This window comes from Prionailurus bengalensis, chromosome A3, assembly GCF_016509475.1.
Source record: "Prionailurus bengalensis isolate Pbe53 chromosome A3, Fcat_Pben_1.1_paternal_pri, whole genome shotgun sequence".
In the NCBI taxonomy this organism is placed as follows: domain Eukaryota; kingdom Metazoa; phylum Chordata; class Mammalia; order Carnivora; family Felidae; genus Prionailurus; species Prionailurus bengalensis.
In genome coordinates this window covers 24,347,641-24,368,427 of record NC_057354.1, presented here as the reverse complement: position 1 = coordinate 24,368,427, position 20,787 = coordinate 24,347,641, and the positions used below count along the sequence as shown (strand labels likewise).

Below are 20,787 nucleotides of genomic sequence, written 5' to 3'. Positions count from 1 at the left end.
TTTTTTTTTTAAGAGTCTACCAGTGTTTCTTCTCCTCTATGGTCTTACATTCATAATGAGAGTGTTGCGTGTTGTCAAACTTTTTTCTTTCTTTTCTTCGTTTTTTTGTTTGTTTTATGCTCTGCAAATTGTCACTTTATTTTTTTTTAATGTTTGTTTATTTTTGAGAGAGAGAGAGAGAGTCAGAGTGCAAGTGGGGGAGAGGTAGAGGCGGGAGGGAGATAGAATCTGAAGCAAGCTGGCTCTGAGCTATCAGCACAGAGCCTGATGCAGGGCTCAAACCCACTAATTTTGAGATCATGTCCTGAGCCAAAGCCAGATGCTTAACCAACTGAGCCACCCAGGCACCCCTCAAATTGTTACTTTTATTTATTTTTTTATTATTATGTTCATTTATTTTGAGAGAAAGACACACACACACACACACACACACGCACACACACACACACACAGTGCGTGCGGGGAAGAGGCAGAGAGAGAGGGAGACAGAGTATCCAAAGCAGGCTCCAGGATCTGAGCTGTCAGCACAGAGCCCAACACGGGGCTCGAACCCACGAGTGTGAGATCATGACCTAAGTTGAAGCCGGACGCTCAACTGACCAAGCCCCCCAGGTGCCCCAAACTATCACATTTAAAATCAAACACTGAAATCCTAAGATCAGCTTTTAAATTCTGTAGTTACCATTTCCTCATTACTGATGACCCAGATATAACCACTTAGCAAACCTATAGACAGAACTGTAGGTGAATACACTATTACTAATATTTTCAATCACAGGTATAGCATTCAAAGTAGCCACATTGGGCTCTGCGCTGACAGCATGGAGCCTGCTTGGGATTCTCTCCCTCTCCTTCTCTCTTCCTCCCCCACTTGTGCTCTCTCTCTCTCTCTAAATAAATAAACTTAAAAAAACTTTTTTTAATTAAAAAACATATAGAAATAAAATAAAAATTCATTAGTGGGGTAGTGATGAGCAAGACATGAATCCAGGAGTAATTAAAGAAAAAGTCTGACAGACATGAACAGGTAAAAATTAAAATAGTCTATGTGTCAAAAGAAACCACAAAGTCAAAAGCCAACTGATAGACTGGGATAATTGTACCATGTGACAAAAAAGGGTTAATATTCTAAATACATAAAAGTGCCAGCAAGTTGATTAAAAAGTAAAAAATTAACAACCCAAGAGAAAAATAAGTAAAGAATTGGTAAAGGGAATCTGTAGAATATGGAATACAAATGTCCAATGAATGTATACAATGTACTAATGGTCAGGGAAATGAAAATAAAAATAAGAAAACTCTTTTCACCCAGCTGACTGGCAAAGACTAAAAAGATACCTAATATCCAGTGCCAGTGAGAATAAGAAATGCAACAACCTTTATGGAAAATAACCTGGCAGTTCATAATACTGAAATAAGCTTATCTTTTAGCTCATGTTTGGGATTTATCCTACAGAAGTAAAAGCTCCATTTCTTAAAGATGTATACATAAGGATGTTCACAGTTTGTGATGGGGAAAATAAAATCAGAAACAACCTGATGACACTTCAGAAACCTGCATAAATGAAATATTATGTAGCTAGAAAAAAGTGAATTTGATATCTGTTTAATGACATAGAATTAAATGTATATCCTAAAAAGTAAAAAAATAAACAGAATTTGTAGAATAATGTGTATGGCATCGTGATAATCTTACTAAGAGAGAAAATGCCATGTTGGGCATTTAAAAAGTTGTGGTTTGAAAGGAAAATCCGATTTGAGTATAATTCATAACAGGAAAGAATTAAGAAAAATATCTGTAATAGGAAAAGGAATAACAATTTAAAATTGATAAAAATGGGTGTATAAAAAAGACCACCAAATGAAACACTCACAGAATAAGAAATAAATTCTGGGCTTTTTGGGTGGGTATGGAAAAACAAATGTAAATCCAACTTTTATAAATTTGAGATTTACCTCCATTTCAAAAAAAAAATAAAAGAAATTTTTGATTCAAGAGTTTATGTTTTTTAGATTTGTCTGCTTGGAATGTTTTTTTTTTTTAAAAGGAAACATGACTCATCACAAAATCTTGTCAAACAACTGCCCCCTATTATATATTTGAAATCTGTATCTTTTTTTTGGTTATATTGAATTTCAGCTATATTTTGAAACTTGAAATTTATCTATCATAACAATGCATTATTTGTTATACTGAATACAATTTTTAAATACACAGTACAAACTTAAAAGGATAATACCAAATCTACATGGAACAAATGGTCAAATGGTAAAGAAAACTAACTCAAAGAAGTTAAAAAAAATACCCATCATTGATAAAAGTAAAAAATATATTCGCTAGTCACAGAAGAAAAAGGGCAATTTCATAATCGAGAGATATGGAAGTCACAACCTTAAACCTCTGATCAAAGTTATCATCAACAATGGGACAACTAGACATTTGTGTAGCTTGTAATATGATGCCTTGTGAGGAATATTTAGGTATTTTTGCCAAAATGTTCAGCTCAGATCTGGTCTTTAAACCTTACAGTTTAGGGAAATATAAGGAATAAATGTCACAAAGAAAACAATCAGATAAATCCAGAATGTGGAGCATTAAACAAAACTGCTCTGGTGTCAACAAATCAATGCCACGAACAAAACAAAACAAAAAAAACAAAAGGTGAGGAAGCAGACAAGGAATGGCAACTATTCCAGATTTGTAAAATACTACATCTACATAAATAGATGCAAATTTAGTGCATGGTCCTTTGACCAAGTCAGCTATAAAAAGTCGTTTTGGAGACAAGGAGGGAAACAAATACAGACTTAATGTTAGATAACATTAAGGAATTATTGATAATTTGTTAGGTGTGATAAAGGTACTGTACGCGAAGAATGTATTTGTAAGAGATGCATGCTAAAATGTTTAAAGGCATAGTTTGATGATGTCTTTATTTTTAAAAGTTTAACATAATAAGTATACCATTGAGCATATGGCTACATGTTGAACACAGGTGGTAGGAATAAGGGTGTTTATTCTACTAATTCAGGGGTTTTATCTGTATGTTTGAAATTTTTCATAAGAAAACATTTAAAGTATCTTAAAACCCAACAAACTGTGAGGTACCTCTATTATACTAGAAGAAAAAATTTATAAAATCCAACAACAACTAATGGCTAGTATCAATATAAACTGGTAGTTATTCTAAAGAATAAGCTGACAAAATGGCTAAAAAGTGATGATCCTTAGACCAAACTGAATCATTTTAGAGAATACATTCTAAAATAAAATTGGGGGAAAAAGTTTTATAGTAAGATGTTATAGAAATATAAATGAGAATTACAAACAAAAAATAAAAACAAACTGGAACTCACCCAAATAAACAGAGAGTATTTAAATTTTGGTTATTATGTATCCATTAAAAATAACTATATAGACATGTGAAAAGTACCTCAATATATTGCCAAATAAAAAGACTATTAAAAACTATAAGAATTATGGGGCGCCTGGGTGGCTCAGTAGGTTGAGCGTCCGACTTCAACTCGGGTCATGATCTCGCAGTCTGTGGGTTCAAGCTCCGTGTCAGGCTCTGTGCTGACAGCTCAGAGCCTGGAGCCTGCTTTGGATTCTGTGTCTCCCTCTCTCTCTGCCCCTCCCCACTCATTCTCTCTCCCTCTCTCCCCCTCTCTCTCTCTCAAAAATAAATAAACATTAAAAAAATTTTTTTAAAAACTGTAAGAATTAAATTTACAAAGACTGCATATATGCTAATGAGCACAAAGTTATGTGTTTGTAATATTTAAACACAATTTTTAAAACTTCATGGGGACATAGGCTCTTACGAGATTATATGAACAATGCAAATACACAATCAGGAAGAACTACCTAGAGACAAATAAGGAAAAGCACCTGAGCTCTACTGTTGACCACAGCTTGAATGCATTCACAATATGAATAAAGTCCTACTGTGGGCAAAAGTCACCAAAACTATCATTAAAAGGACACAGAAAAAAAGTGTATCATTGTCTTGGACAGTACATAATTTTACTCAATTCTTTCCATTAGTCAGATGTTTAAAAAAGATGGAAAACCAAAGAGAGTTTTGAGAAAAATCAAAAGATAAAAAAAAAAAAAAGGACAGAAAAGAGGTGATTTTGAAGAAAAGTTTGAAAGAAAATAGTGACATGATTACTAATACTGAAATCCATGGTCAGGCTTCTGAACAGAGATCCTAAAAAGCTGATGTATCTCAGTGCCCACAGATGGCTGAGCAAGAGGCTAATAAAACCCTCAAAGTTTGTTGTGGTGTTTCTGTTATTGCTGTTTTTTTTACAAAAGAGGAATTTCCTGACTGTCCTGGGCAAATGAGGAAGGCTGGGTGTGTTAAATCATCGACCATCTGTTTTTCTTCAGGGTGTCTACTAATCCATGATCACTTGATCACAAAATCTCCCTAAAGCTTGAATTACCTATCCAAAGCTTGAATCAGTTACCCACCATTTCAAAATTCTGCAGTTCCATCCTGTTCCCACACACTACCCACTCAACATCTGAATGTCCTTCCTAGATCTGGCAGCTAGGGCTCAACCAACTACTCTGGCTTCATCTCCCCATAGCTCCTCAACACACCAGCAAAACAGACTTCTCACTATTTCATTTTCTAAATATTCCTTATGCTTTCCTATGTCCATCATGCACTTGGTTCTTCTCTCCTTAACTCACTGCAATCTTACCCTTCTATTTATTTAATAAATTTCAATTTAATACCTCTGTATCATCTCTGTATCATGCCACCTGTTACGGGTTGAACTGTGTCCCACAAAAAGATACGTTAAAGTTCTAACCCCCAGTATCCCAGAATGTAGATTTGGAAATAGGGTCACTGCAGATGTAACTAGTATACATGAGGTCATATTGGAGTAGGGTGTAGGCCCTTAATCCAATATGACTGGTGTCTTTATAAGAGAGAAATTTGGACACAGAGAGATACACAGGGAGAACACCATGTGGCAACAAAGGCAGAGACTGAAGTGATGTAGCTGCAAATCAAGAAATACTAAGAATTGATGCAAGCCCGAAAAAGGCAAGGAAAGATTCTACTGTAAGCCTCAGAGAGAACATGTCCCTGCTGACACCTTGAATTCAGGTTCTAGAATAAAGAATTTTAAGAGAATAAATTGTTGTTGTTTTAAGTCACCCAGTTTGTGGTAGTCTGTTACAGCAGCCCTAGAAAATTAATATACCACCTTTTCCATGAAGTCTTCCCTGATTCTCCAAGTGGTAGTGGTGCTCTCTCCTGAATTTCCACAGCACTTATAGTCTCGTTTAAAACATTTATGCTCCCCCCACCTTTTTATGTATGTTCATATCACGTTCTCAGATGAATTAGTTTCCTGGAAGGCAGAAACTAATTACTCATTAACTGGATATACTTCTCAACACTGGTAGGCAGTCAACATATACTATCATAATCACATTTTCTTCCACACTTAATTGTTCTGATCATGATGCTTCTGAATGAGTCATCTCCACATGCACTGAACAGTTGAACACAATCTAAAAGAACTCAGCTGAAGGCTCATTTTCTTTTATGAAGCATTACTAGATTTGAATTTATACCAGTTATATCATTATAATTCATACTGATATATGCTTACGTGTATATGCATATACTGCTGTTAGTTAATATCTACAATGGGAAAGAATACTTATTTAACAAATCCATTATTTAGGTCTATTGATCTGTCTCTTATTATGTCTAGTCAGATGTTGGTTTACCTAAAACTCTTCTCCCCTGTACCAGCAATTGGTGGTTAACCACAACATCTTTGATTTCTCCAAGTGTTTGAACTTTTTAAGTCTGTATTTTATAGAAGGGACACAGCCTTACTTTCATATAATATTTAAATTTACGGCAAGGGACTTAACCTAATGAACAATTTCCCTCTGTAAAATCCAAAATAAGAATCTGATTCACAAATTTGCAACTATTTCTTCCTGTGAGAAACTGCTGCTGTCTGGTCTTTAGAAAATATACATAAATGGTACTATGAAACTAATATTCAACAGGTTCAATATCGGTAAAGGTAAGAGTTAGCGGGAACTTTTGTTGCCTCTTTGTATGTGTTGGGGAGGCGGTGGTTGTAGCTAATCAATGGTAAATACAAACCTAAATATTTAAAGTATGAATGCCCTCTGAATTTGGTGATCATTAATATTATTAGCTGACAAAGATCTTTCCCCCCCAGTTTTATTGAGATATAATCAACATACAGCATTGTGTTAGTTTAAAATGTACAATGAGGGGCGCCTGGCTGGCTCAGTCGGTCAAGCAGCCTACTTCAGCTCAGGTCATGATCTCACAGCTTGTGAGTTTGAGTCCCAAGTCGGGCTCTGTTCTGACAGCTCACAGCCTGAAGCCTGCTTCAGATTCTGTCTCCGTCTCTCTGCCCCTCCCCTGCTCATCCTCTCTCCCTCCCCGCCCCTCTCAAAATATAAACATTAAAAAATAAATAAATAAAATGTACAATGAGATGGATACACATATATACTGCAAAATGATTACCACAATAAGGTTAGTTAATACATCCATCACCTCACACACTTTTTTTTTTTTTTTTTGGTGTGTGGCAAAAACATTTAAGATCTAATCTACTCTTTCTGCAACTTTCAAGTACATAATACATTATTGTTAACTATAGTCACCGTGATGTACTCTAGGTCCTCAGAATTTACTCATCTTACAGCTGGAAGTCTCTATGCTTTGATCAACATATTCCCATTTCCCCTACCCCATCCCTTGGCAACCACCATTCTCTCTGTTTCTATAAGTTTAGCTTTTTAACTGATATAGTTAATATTAACTGAGCATTAATATTCTATCTGACACAGAATATAATCATTCACAAGTTAAAGAGGATGTGGTTCCAGGCTTTTGCTTTATAGGGTTTATACATAAAATATAGCTTATCACCAAATTCTAGAGCTGCATTACTCTGTCCAACAAAGTCATAGTCCCTTTATATACACACCTACCTATACCTCTGGTCATTTATTAATTAACTCAGCAAATGCTTATTGAGTTCCTAGACAGCCACCTCAAGTCCTTTTTAGAATAAGGTGAGGTAGGGAAAGATTACATTTTTAAAAATATATCTGTGAGACAACACAATAGGTAGGCAGTGGAGCTGAAGGAAGGGGAGGACAGACACAGGGCCAGATATGAAGAAGCACTGAATCTAGTGAGGAGGTGGAGAGTAAACTGGCTGTCAGTATTTCTCCTTTCTCCCCATGCTGTTCCTATACTTCACTACCAGGCTTACTTTCCTACTGTGCAGGTTTCATTATGTCACCATATAGCTAAAAAATTTTGATGACTCCCTATTACTTAGTTAATCAAGTCCAAACTTCCCAGCCAGAAACTGAAAAGGATTCAAAGCCTTCCCTGATTAAGCTGTATATATACTATACAGGGACTAACACAGGACTGGGAATTAGACTCAAATTCTTTCTCCATCAATTGTTAGTTCTTTTCCTCAGTTTATTTTTAAAAAGCCATAAAAAATAATGCCTATCTCACAGAGTTGTTGTGAGGATTAAAAGAAATACTACTTATTAAATGCTTGGCAAGTTATCTGGCAAACAGTATGCAAGCAAAAAATGTGACCTACTACTGCTATTATTATTGCTATTGTTGTTCAATCTCCATTTCCAGACTGAACTCCAACAACAGCCCTGTAACGATCCTGTTCTCCAGCCAAACTGGACTCTTTACTAACTCCTAAACACACATCTCCACACTCATGCTTTCATTCAGCCTGGAAAATCAGTCTCGTCTCCAAGTATTAGGATCCTAACCATTCTTGGGGCACCTGGGTGGCTCAGTTGGTTGAGTGCCAGACTTTGGCTCAGGTCACAATCTCATGGTTCAGTTTATGGGTTTCAGCCCCATGTCAGGCTTTGCACTCACAGCAAGGAGCCTGCTTCGGATTCTCTGTCTCGGTCTTTCTCTCCCCCTCCTCTGCTTGTGCACGCGCATACTCTCTCTCTCAAAAATAAACAAACATTGAAAATAAAAAATAAAAAAAAACCAAAAAGATCCTTACTATTCTTGGCAGCTCCACTCAAAGGCTACCTCTTTCAGGTACCATTCTTTGATATCCCAGCTTCATAACACATTACCTATACTCCACAGGACACTTAAACTCTGACTAGAATTATCTTTGTATCTTGCAGAGTTCTAGCCTAATATACAGGGTAGGGCTCAATAAATGTTTGGCAAATGAATGAATTCCTGTTTTTCCTCTCTTTCATCCAACCACTCTCTTGGAAAACAGCTCCACATCACAATTAAAAAGATCTCTTCTGCAATGTTTCATAAAGCTGGCCAGCTAGTTTGCTACCACAAATGTGGTAATTTCTAATATACCCAGTGCACAATAGATGCATAAATATTCAGCAATTTGAAATTAATTTCACCTCATCTTTTAATTTCACTTATCATTTTATTCATTTTGATCAAAAATGACTCATCCTTATAAACAGACTTTGGTTTTTACCTGCCCACAAACTCATCTGTCAATTTCTGGCCATCCCAACCCTCATCCCAACATATCATTTTTTGGTTTAGGAGAGAGAATATTTAAAACCTCAGTGAAGTAAGAACCAGGAAATCAAATGCCTACAGGGCAATAAAAGTAAATGAGCAAAGCAAGAAAGCAGTGAGGACCACAGAGCACAAGGAAACACACATCACATCTAAAAGCTTTAGCTTTCACTGTGTTGCTATGAGAGAATAGGAGTTTGTGTTAACAGATCTTTCAAAATTTCAAGGAAAGTCACAAAGTCAGAAATCTGTGTAAATTTTAGCCAAACAAAACATGTCTGTCTGCAGGTCAAATCCAACCACAGGCTGCTGGTTTGCATCCTCTGTTACAGAAGTTCTCTGCAAAAGAAGTGATGGGCTGAGAGGAGCTCCTTCCCAGCAGATAGTCTGAAGCAGCAGCTAAAACTAAGCAGCAACTGGAAGCATTTCCTGTTGAGATTCAGCCTACCTCTCAACCATTCTGTCTTGACCTGAAAACCCAGTTAAGACAGACAACTCAGTTGAGTACATTAAACCCCTACTCTGTGCCAGGTGCTAGACATCATAAATGAACAAGAATGCTAAGTAACAGCTAACATTATTGAGCATTTTCTAGGTGCCATACTGTTCCACATGTTACATGAACTAACTCACTTAATCTTCACAATCCTATGAGATAAATACTATTATCCTTATTTTACTTTATTTTACTTATTTTTTTAAACATTTTTTAAAATCTTTATTTATTTTTGAGAGAGAGAGACAGAGTGCGAGCGGGGGAGGAACAGAGATAGAGGGAGACACAGAATCCAAAGCAGGCTCCAGGCTCTGAGCTGTCAGCACAGAGCCCAATGCAAGGCTCAAACTCACGAACCGTGAGATCATGACCTGAGCTGAAGTCGGCCACTTAACCAACTGAGCCACCCAGGTGCCCCTATTATCCTTATTTTAAAAGCTGAGAAAACGTCGGGTGTCTGGCTGGCTCAGTAGGTACAGCATGAGACTCGGGTCTTGCAGTGATGAGTTCAAGTCCCACGTTGGGCTAAATAAATAAATAAATAAATAAATAAATAAATAAATAAAAAATAAAAGCTGAGGAAACGGAGGCACAAAGAGGTTACCCAACTTGTCCAACGTCACACAATTAGCAAGCAGCACAGTTGGAATTAGGACCTCAGACAGACTCCACCAAAAGAGCACACAATTTGAAAACAAAGTGCCCTTCAATAAATGGTGGGGTGGGGGACACCTCAGTCAGTAAAGCATCTGACTTTGGCTCACACCATGACTTCACAGTTCGTGAGTTTCAGCCCCATGTTGGGCTCTGTGCTGACAGTTCAGAGCCTAGAGCCTATTCTGGATTCTGTGTCTGCCCCTTCTCACTCACACTCCGTGTCTCTCTCTCTCTCAAAATAAACATTAAAAAAGTTGTTTTTTTTTTTTTTTAAATTTTTTTTTTCAACGTTTATTTATTTTTGGGACAGAGAGAGACAGAGCATGAACGGGGGAAGGGCAGAGAGAGAGGGAGACACAGAATCGGAAACAGGCTCCAGGCTCTGAGCCATCAGCCCAGAGCCCGACGCGGGGCTCGAACTCACGGACCGCGAGATCGTGACCTGGCTGAAGTCGGATGCTTAACCGACTGCGCCACCCAGGCGCCCCAAAAAAGTTTTTTTTTTAAATATGGTGCTGGGGCCGCCTGGGTGGCTCAGTTGGTTAAGTGTCCAACTTTGGCTCAGGTCATGACCTCACAGCTCATAAGTTCGAGCCCTGTGTCGTTGGGCTCTGTGGTGACAGCTCAGAGCCTGGAGCCTGCTTGGAATTCTATGTCTCTGGCTCTCTAGCCCCTCTCCCACTCGTGCTCTCTTTGTCTCAAAAATAAATTAAAACATTAAAAACACTGTTTTGTTTTGTTTTTTTTTAATTGATGCTGGGATAATTGGTTATACATAGGAAAAAAAAAAAAAAATGAAACTGGACCCTACCTCACATCACACACAAGAGTCAATTCCAGATAGATTAGAGATCTAAACATCAAAGGAAAAACAGTGAAGATTCAAGAAGATAATATAAAGAATAATTTCAAAATCTTGCAGGAAGATTGATTAATTTGACTTTATTAAAATTCAGAACCTCTTTTAACAAAAGAGAGAGAGATTTATGGGGCATCTGAGTGGCTCAGTCGGTTAAGCATCTGACTTCAGCTCAGGTCATGATCTCGCTGTTTGAGCCCCATGTTGGGCTCTGTGCTGACAGCTCAGAGCCTAGAACCTGTTTCAGATTCTCTCTCTCTCTCTCTCCCTCTCTCTCTCTCTCTCTCTCTCTGCCTCTCCCCTGCTCACACTCTCTCTCTCAACAGCAAACATTAAAAAAAAAATTTTAAAGATGAGCAACTGGGAAATGATCTCTATGATACACGTAACCAACAAAGGATTACTAATCAGAAAATATAAAGAAATCTTTCTAAAAAGACAACCCAATGAGAATATGCCAAAACAAGCATGGTCTGAGTTGTGAAAACCTGTTACTACCACATTTGCCACACAGCAGACCCCAGAACAGACCTTGGCATCACTGACTGATATAAAATATTCAGGGGTCTATGTCATACTGCAGATATACAGAGCATGGGTGACCCAGCCGGAAGGACAAAGTCAAAATGGTTATTCTCCATTATATAAGAACTAGAAATGACAAACCAGAAGTTGAACATCCAATCTTCAGACACTGATCAGAGATTGGCAAGCATCTTTGGTAAAGAGACAGACAATAAATATTTTCAGCTTTGAAAACTATATATTCTCTGTAAAACTACTCAACTCTGCCTTTGGTAGAGTGAAAGCAGCCAAAGACAATATGTAAATGAGTAACTCTACCAGATTTGACACTGACCATAGTTTGCTGACCCCTGATGTAGACAGTTGTGGTTTTCCTACACTCTAGGAATACTTTCCCTGTTTCTTATGTCTGCTGACACTTACCTTTGATTTCTTTAAACAAAAACTGTACCACACTTGCCAACTTTGCAATGGTTTCCAGAAGTCTGTTATTCTATCCCCCAAAATCATCTCCCTTATTACCTGTGACAATTCTCACTTCATTTTCCTTTCATCCCTTTTTTAACTTGACAGCCACCATCCCAATCTAAAATATTCCTTCTCTCTTACCATGTGCAATATTATCAACACCTAAAAATTCTAACTTTGCTCAAAGCTGACTGCCTCTGCCTTAACTAGGCCCTCATTACTTCTCTCCAGTCCACTCTCCATCCACTTATCTCCTAAAAATTAATCCTAATCATACATTCTCCTCCTTGGAAATGTTGAATGCCTCCCTATCAGGTAAAGATTCAGTCCTTTAATAAAGTCCTTTACAAGCAGGACAACCAAACAACATTTCCATCTCATCTTTAACCACTTGATCCACACACATACTGTGCTTCAGCCACATTCAATTGTATTCCCTGAAAGTGCATGCCTTACATAGAAAGCTCTTCTCTCCAACTCTCCATCTGGCAAACTCCTCCACCTTTCAGGACACATCTCAAGTATCTCCCTTCACAAAACCTTCCCTGATTCTTAGAACTGAAATGTGCCCACCTCTTGTGTTTTTACAACTTTTGATACTCCTTTGGCATTCACCATCCTGGAATAGCATTGTTTGTATGTTCATTTCTCTCACGAGACTGAATATCTGAAATGAAAAGATCCTGCTTTAAAGACCTTTCAATCCTCAGAGCCTGGCATAATAACGCTTGACGTGTCTTAGTGCACAGTAATTGTCTGCTGAATGGAAGACATGCTTGGTGGTAGGGGAAGGGTTTCTTAACCTGGGGTTCATAGATGGGATTCACAGGTAGAATTCAGAGGGGTCTGTGAACTTGGATAGGGAGAAAAAGAAAAATTACTTCCTTATTTTCACTAACTTCTAATTGAAAGTTACAATTTTCTTCAAAAATGAATTGTAGGCAACACACTACTCTAGTATTAGCAGTATCTGTCACTCTGTCACAGTTATCACAGATACCTTTACATCATATTACAACTGTTGCTGATATCTTAAAGTATTATTTATGCTCATCGTGTTTAAAATTTGTAATTATCACACCTGTCACTAGATCTGATTTCTTAATGTATTGATAAAGTATATCCATACTATTTTATAATTTGTATATTTTGGTATTTCAATATAATGGCTTTCTCTATAATCCAGTGTATTTTGTTTAATGCAATTAAAACTATTATTTTGAGAGGGGTTATTATTATTCTGAGCAGCTTCCCTAGATGCCCACTAGTTAGGTCTTCATGCATTAGAAAGACTCAGAATAAATTAATCTTGATACTGTATGTATGTATTGTGTATACTCATTGAACATAGAAAATCTTACCACTATAAACATCTTCATAACCTTTTTGATTTTATGGGAGCCCTGGGTCTACTATCTCATGATAGATGTGCATGAAATTTGCATGACAGAACTCTTCCATAACCCATATGAACTTCGAATTCCTCTCTATCTTGATCAAAGTTTAATTGAAGTTTGATCATGATACAGATCTTGGGTGTACATGATTGTTCACTGTTATCTTTTTAGGCTTTCTATGTCCCTCTCCTACATAACAAACACCTAGAACAGAAGGAGCATCTCTTAAAACTCCAAGTTCAAAGTCAAAAGGGTCCTGAAGATAACTTCTTTGCACAAATGGAGGTGGGCTAGAAATTATCAAATAGCTGGTTACCTATCCTTCTTTGTATCCCCTTTCAGTCTTTGTACTGACAAACTATCAAAACAAAACCCATTAACAGTTCTTTGATACATGCTGCTGAGCTTGCCTTCTTAACACTTTTCTCACAGCTAACAAATTCCTTTAAGCCAGTCTGTTGAATAAGGAGGCAGCAGACCTCCTCTTCCAGGAACCTGTAAGATCTGGAGGAGTCAACTTTACCTTTCTAGGTCTCAGCTAAAATCATTACATGACCCGAAATTGTTACATGATCTCTAAGACCCTTGTAGTTTCTACACACCGATTTTTCTTCACCATTCTTACTGGCCTCAAGGCCTTTCTGATGACCTCCCCAGGTGACCCTGCTCTTAAAACAGTGGGCTGTCCTCTTCCTGGGAAGACACCTTGGGTCACCACCCACAAACAGCCTGGACCCTCCTTTTAAAGACACAAACTCCATTAAGTTGATGGAGGCTCTTTCTTCTTGCCAACCAGCTCCACGCTGGGCACCCCATTTGCTGACCAGCTCCTGCACCCAAACCTCAGTCTCTCTTTTCCCTCTTCCTCATAAAAGTCTTCCTATTTTCTGTTGCTCTCCCCAATTGGGAGTAGAATATGCTAGGAGAACATATGTCCTCAGTCTCTTGGGAGTCATACGGACTTGCAATTCGCACCCGCGACTCTGAGAACTGTCCCAGTCTGATAGTCGCACCGGCCTCCAAAGGGCCCCCATTTCTAATACTCCTAATCAACACTCCACCCCCGCCCTCCACAAAGAACTGTCCCTGCTCTGACAGCCTGAGCTCGGACCCCACGCCCCTCTGGGTCCTACCGGTCCTGGGGTCCTGAACACGAATAGCCTAACCCAACTCCAGTCCTGGCCTCCAGCCCCACGGACCCCGATCCAGTTCCGTTTGGACTCAGTGTCTCTTCTCCTCGACCCCGGCCACGACCCCACGTTCGGCTCCCGCCAGTTCCTCGGGCCTGGAGCGCCACCCTGTGCAGACCCCGGCCGGCCCTGCACTCCCTCAGCGCCCCAGACCCCGCGTCTCGCACCCTCCCCAACCCCGGCCGGCCCCCGCTCCCTCCAGCACCCCCGCCCGCAGGCCCGGGGCCCGCTCCCCAACATGGCGACGGGGACACGAGCGCCGCGGGCGGGGCGGCTCCGGGCCGGGCCCGCACAGGAGCCGTCTTCCACTGCCGGCCGGCGCCATTTTCCCGCGCCGGGCCCGGGCGGCGCCTCCTTCCCGCGGAGCCAGCGGGGCCGGGACCCCAGACGCCCGGCGGGCCCACCCCTTACGGGCCCGCGTCGCCGTCACCTCACCTGAGCGCGGCCCCAGCCCTCCCGGGCGGGCCTCGGAGCACCGGCCCGGGCCGTGCGTGCCCGCCGCCCTCCGTCTGTCCGTCCGTCCGTCCTCGCGTGGGTCCGTCTGTCCGGCCGTCGGCGCCCGGCCGCCCGCAGCCCGACCCGGCAAGGGCCTCAGGGAGCCGGCGGGGAGGGGGATGGGCCGGACCGGGCCGGGGAGGGAGGGGGAGGGAGGGAGAGAGGGTGGGAGCGCGGGAGGGGGCGGGGCGGGCGGGGGCGGGCCCTGATCACGTGGCCAAACGTCCCCGAGAGCGCGAGGCGGAGCGCGCGCCCGCTCACTTGGGTGCAGATCTTAGTGCATGGGTTGGGTGATTCTCTGTCTCCTGGCGTTGTAATATCGTCAGTGGCTTTTGCCTCCACTTTGGAGTCAGTGTACAGCCCTATAGGAGCCCTCTGGCCCTAGTGCCCTTGGGCAAGTCAACTTTCCAAGCCTCAGTTTACATATCTGAAATATGGGGATAATAATAGTGCTTGCAAAGAGGAAATGAGAGAAGACATGAAAAGCACTTGGCACAGTGCCTGACACATAGTGTTTAATAACATTAACGGTGATAAAGATAATCTTTAGCCTTAATTATTAATTTGCCTGTAAGCCCCTCTACTTTTTTCCCATCACCATCATCCTTGCAAGCTCATTAGGTGCAAGGGAATGTGGCTCCTCCCCTCTCCCCAAATGTAGAGAGGCCTCCCAGCACTGGACTTGATGTCTGTCATAAAGGCCTGGATTCAGATCTGTTTTTCACACTTGATAGTTATGTAACTTTCTTTGCCTGTAACCTCAACTTCCTCATCTGTAAAATGGGAGTTAAAGAGTCTGTCGTGAACATCACAGAAGATAGAAGATGATCCAGTGGATTGTAAATTGATTGCATATTGGTCAGACATACTGGTTTCATCTAAGAATAGGAGTCAGGAGTACTTTCATTCCATTGAGCACACACTGTATGCTTGGATTGGTGCAGTAGTCATCTAAGGCCTTTTCACATCCTCCCTGGTTCACCTTCAATGAACCACTCTCCTGTCAGAGTAATGTTTCTAAGTCAAATTTTATCATGTCTCTCCCCTATTTAAAACTATTTGAGGGGCACTTGGGTGGCTCAGTGGGTTGAGTGTCTGACTTCAGCTTGGGTCATGATCTTATGGTTTGTGGGTTCAAGCCCTGCATCTGGCTCACTGCTGTAGGTGCAGAGCCTGCTTTGGATCCTCTGTCCCCCTCTCTCTCTGACCCTAACCTGCTTGTGCTCTCTCTCTCTCTCAAAAATAAATATTTTTTTAAGAAATTAAAAAACAAACAACTATTTGATGGCCCACATTGCTCTTAAGCTAAAGGCCAAATAGGTGTCTTCACTGTCGCCTGCCTTTGCCCCATCTCCAGACTTATCTTAGGGCGTTCTTATTCTCTCTCTGGGCTGTAATTACAGTGATCTTCTTCATACATTGTACTTCCTTCCTACTCAGGACCCTTGAACATGCTGATCCCTCTGCCTGAAATGCTCTAGTTGCTTAGATAATTCATGACTCTTCAGCTCCCATCTCAAACATCACAACCTCAAGGACTCCTTCCCTGACCACTCCCCAGACAGATTCTCATATTTGTCCTCAATAAGGATGCACTAGGTTATATATTCCTTGTCTTCACCACTAGACTGTAGACTCCATAAGGAGGGGACTTTATCCATCTTGTTTACCTTAGCATATAGCACAGTGCTAGGCACAGAGGAGGTGCTTAATAAATATCTGTTGTGTTTGTGAATACTGAATACGGCGCTAGGTGTGGGGACCAAGAAGACAAAGAAAAATAAAGAGAACCACAGATGGCCACAAGGAGGCACCTCAGGTCATTGAGCCTATGAAATTAACAGCAGAAGGTCTTATAAGATCCTGGGGAAACATTTTTTTTAAAGCTTTTTCTTCTAACTTTTACAAAGTGAGGTATAATTTACATACAGCAAAATGCAAACATCTTAAGTATAATAAATGTTTACCTGTGTTCTCATGTTACCACCACCCAGATCAAGTTACAGAACTATCAACCCAGAAAGTTCCCTTTTGTCTCCTCCTCTATGTCCCCTCCCAGTCAATACTTGCTCTTCCAGAGACACCACTATTTTGACATCTAGCAACTTAGAGCCACTTTGACAGTTCTTAAACTTCATACAAACATATAAGCATATATTCTTTTATGTTAGCCTAGAAATCTGACACAGCCAAAGAGTGACTCCTTGTATAATACAATTCATTAATTACTTGATTAATGAATTAATCTGAAAGAAACTAGTAAAAGTTCCCACCAGAAGCCAGCCCAGAGGCTGAGATGACAATATCCACAAACCTCCAAGTCTTAGAACAATTTCTAGAGGTAAGAAAGTTCTGAAAGATTCTAGAAACTCAACAACAACATCAACAAAAATCCAATTTAAAAATGTGCAGAGATGCCTGGGTGGCTCAGTTGATTAAATGTCTGACTCTTGATTTGGGTCAGGTCATGATCTTGAGGTTTGTGGGTTCAAGCCCTATATGGGGTCCATGCACTCATTGTGGAGCCTGCTTGGGATTCCCTCTCTCTGCCCCTCCCCTGTTTGCATGCTCTATCTGTCTCTGTCTCTGTCTCCCTCTCTCAAATTAAACAAACAAACAAACAAACAAACTTAAAAAATTAAGAAAGAAAGTAGAATTGCCCAGGGCTAGCAGAAAAGGGAAATGGAGAGTTACTGTTTAATAGGTACAGAGTTTCAGTTGGGGAAGATGAAAGAGTTCTGGAGATGGATGATGGTGATGGTTGCACAACAATGAATGTACCTAATGCCACAGAGCTGTACACTTAAAAATAATTAAAATGGTGAAAATCATTATGTATTTTACCACAATCAAAAAAAAATTCCAGAATCTGAGCCACTATCCTCATTTTTACCTTGTTTTCCATGTCCTTAAACTGAAGGTTCTAAGTTTTCCTGAGGTTAGCAAGTATTCAGGGAGGTAGGATCCAGAGACCCACTTGGGCACCTACCTATCCTGCAGGAGAAAATAGAAGCATGGGCAACATAGGTATTTGTTGCCCATAGGTAGTTAGCAAAGGGACAGAAACAGGCCATGAACTGGCACTAAGTATAGCACAGTGATCACAAGTTTGGGCTCTGAAACCAAAATACCCAATACTTGTTACTACAAAATCAGCTGGCATTTATTAGCTATGTGACCTTGGGAAAATTCAACCTTCTTGTTATACAGATGAGGAAACTGGGACCAAAAGGAGTAAAATGTCTTTTCCAACAGGGTCCAAAGTATTTTCTCCTTTGTTTCTTAAGCCTTACATGACATTTTTATTTTGTTTTGTGTCCCTAATAGACCATAAGCTCCTCAAAGAAGGTATTTTTGTAATATCACAACTTGTAATATAAATTAACTTTTTTGTAATTCAGTTGCCTCATCTGTAAGATGCAGATAATAAGGGCACCTTATAGATGAGGAGTCGATGGTTAAATGAATTAGTAGATATAAAATGTTTTGAAGACTACCTAGGACTTATGATAGCTTCAACAAGTTCCAGATTCAGAGGCCTCTGGAGAGGATGCAAGACTGTTTCACAGAATGTTTTGAGCAAGAAAAGCAATCCTATGACATCCAGGATTGTTCTGGATTCAGACTTGGGTAAAGCAAGAGCAAATCAATGGTTATTTGATATGAACAGATTGATTAGCATTTATTGAACTTTTGCTTTCACATTTTAGTCCAAGTGGCTTAAGCTTTCGCAGTGAATACTTCAACCACGTCTTTAAGAACAATATCAAACAGGAATAAAAAGAAAAAAACCACCTAGAGAATGTCAACATTCTACTGTCTGCGGGGTTCATCACAACAGTGCCAAACAACGTTACCACATTCAGTTGAGCAAGTTGTGTCTTGCAAGAGGACATCACATCTAAGAGGGTGCTGGCCACTGGTTAACACTGTAATTTATAACTTTATTGTGATAATTTACCAGTAGATGGCAGTAAAGTGCCTTGTTACTACAAAATCAGCTCAACAATTTCAGACAACCAGAAATAAAGGTCCCTTGAAGAGGAGTCACTTCTACTTTGCATAAAGGCTTGATATGGGCAAGCAATGGCTTGCTATTAGGAAAAAAACATTGAAAATAGAAATAGAGTGACAACTACACAGTTGAAAAAAATCAGAGTAACAAGAAGTGACCAAAAAGAGAGAAATATTCTTAGGACTTAAAAACCTATTTTTAAAAGTATTCTGAAATTATTAGAGTATAACATAAAAACATAAAAATACACAAGTCATAAGTGTAAATCCTGATGCATTTTCACAAAATGAATAACACTTGTCTACCCAACACCTAAATCAACAAGTAGAACATTACCAGCTCCACAAAAGCTCCCTTTCTAATCATTACCCATGCCTCTGAGTGTAAACAGTAAACCAATACCTAATTCCACAGATGAGGCACGCCAGGTGTTAAACTTTATATAAATGAAATCGTATAGAGTGTACTCTTTTGAGTCTGGTTTCTTATGTTCAATTTTATGTTTTTGAGATTCATCTATATTATTGCCTATGGTTGGGGTTTGTCCTTTTCATTGCTGTCCCTTTCATTTTATTATTTGAGTATATCACAATTTATCCATTCTACTGGTGGTGAAATTCTACTTCAGGTCAATTTTTTTAAGTACTACTCTGAATATTCTTATACATCTTTGGATGAACATGTGTACAATTTTCTGCTGGATATATACCTAGGACTAGGATTGCTGGGTCATAGAATTTTCATGTTCAGCCCGAGTGTATATTGCCAAATCATGTTTTTTAAAAACTGTTTTATTGAGATATAATTCACATACCAAACAATTTGCTCATTTAAAGCATACAATTCAATGCTTTTTAGTATAGTCACAGATGCAACCATCACCACAGTCAATTTTTAGAATATTTATATCACCTCAGAAAGAAAATCTGTACCATTTAGATATTGTCCTCTTCCCAAGGCCCCATTCCCCTATCCTTAAGCAACCCCTAATTTGCCTTCCATCTCTATAGATTTGCCTATTCTGGATATTTCATATAAATATTGGTCACAATATGTGATCTTTTGTATTTGGCTTCTTTTACTCAGCATGTTTTCAAGGTTCATTCATGTTGTAGCATGTATCAGATTTCATTCCTTTTTATGGCTGAATAATATTCCATCATATGAATATACCACATTTGTCTTACCTATTCATCCATTGCTGGACATTTGGGTTGTTTTCACCTTTTGCCTTTTGTGAATAATGCTGCTATCAACATTCATGCACAAATTTTTGTTTGAATACCTGTTTTCAATTCTTTGGGGCATATATCTGGGAGTGGAATTGCTGGGTCATATGGTAATTCTAATTATTAAAGAAATGCCACACTGTTTTCCACAGCAGCTGCACCTTTACATTCTCACTAGTAAAATATGAAGGTTCCAATTTCTCCATATCCTCACCAACACTTACTTCCTTTTTAAAAAATGATTTTAAAAATATTATAATTATAGCCAACCTAGTGAGCATGAAGTGGTATTTCATTGTGGTTTTGATCTGAATTTCCCTAGTGACTTATATTGAACATCTTATCATGAACTTATTGGCCATTTGAATATCTTCCTTAGAGAAATGTCTGGTCAAGTTCTTTGCCCAACTTTTCACTGGGTTGTTGAACTGGAAGTGTGCTTTATATATTCTGGGGACTAGACCTTTATCAGATCTATGATTGCAAATATTTCTCTCATTTTGGGGGTTGTCTTTTCACTCTCTTGGTACTATCCTTTGATGCTCAAAAGTTCTTAATTTTGATGCATTTCAATGTATCTATTTTTTTCTTTTGTTGCTTGTGCTTTTGGTGTCATATCTAAGAATCATGGCCAAATCCAAGTCATCAGGATTTACTCCTATGTTTCTAAGACTTGTCTGTTTTTTGCTTTTATACTTAGGTCTTTGATCCATTGTGAGTTACTATTTGTATGTGACATGGGGTAAAGGTCAAACTTCATTCTTTTGCATGTGGATATTCAATTGCACTAGCACTGTTTGTTGAAAAGAGTATTCTTTGTCCATTGAACGATCTTGGCACACTTGTCAAAAATTCAGTTGATCACAGG

At 39.5% G+C, this 20,787-nt stretch overlaps 2 protein-coding genes across 12 annotated transcripts in view; one reads left to right on the top strand and one right to left on the bottom strand.

The window, feature by feature from the left end:
* NCOA6 (nuclear receptor coactivator 6) overlaps positions 1-14,860 on the bottom strand; it is a 109,429-nt gene extending 94,569 nt beyond the window's left edge. For 7 of the 11 annotated variants that reach the window (XM_043604703.1, XM_043604704.1, XM_043604706.1 and 4 more), the window contains exon 1: positions 14,616-14,812. The gene's annotated coding sequence lies outside the window, so the exon portion shown is untranslated. Of the gene's footprint in view, positions 1-14,615 lie in introns of all 11 variants that reach the window. The other 4 variants (XM_043604709.1, XM_043604710.1, XM_043604701.1 and 1 more) reach the window with 3 other exon arrangements.
* Positions 11,258-20,637, top strand: LOC122467046 (basic proline-rich protein-like). Its single transcript, XM_043553305.1, has 4 exons — positions 11,258-11,308; positions 13,162-13,275; positions 14,151-14,762; positions 20,620-20,637. Exons 1-4 carry the CDS (start codon positions 11,258-11,260, stop codon positions 20,635-20,637), a joined length of 795 nt encoding a protein of 264 aa, XP_043409240.1.
* The last annotated feature ends 150 nt before the right edge of the window (positions 20,638-20,787 follow it).

Bases quoted from the DNA above. Each gene is read 5' to 3' on its own strand.
- LOC122467046 (XM_043553305.1), top strand. From the start codon at position 11,258: ATGACAAACCAGAAGTTGAACATCCAATCTTCAGACACTGATCAGAGA. The intron at 11,309-13,161 runs GCAAGCATCTTT...TTATCTTTTTAG, and splicing joins CAGACACTGATCAGAGATTG to GCTTTCTATGTCCCTCTCCT. The intron at 13,276-14,150 runs GTGGGCTAGAAA...GAACACGAATAG, and splicing joins ACTTCTTTGCACAAATGGAG to CCTAACCCAACTCCAGTCCT.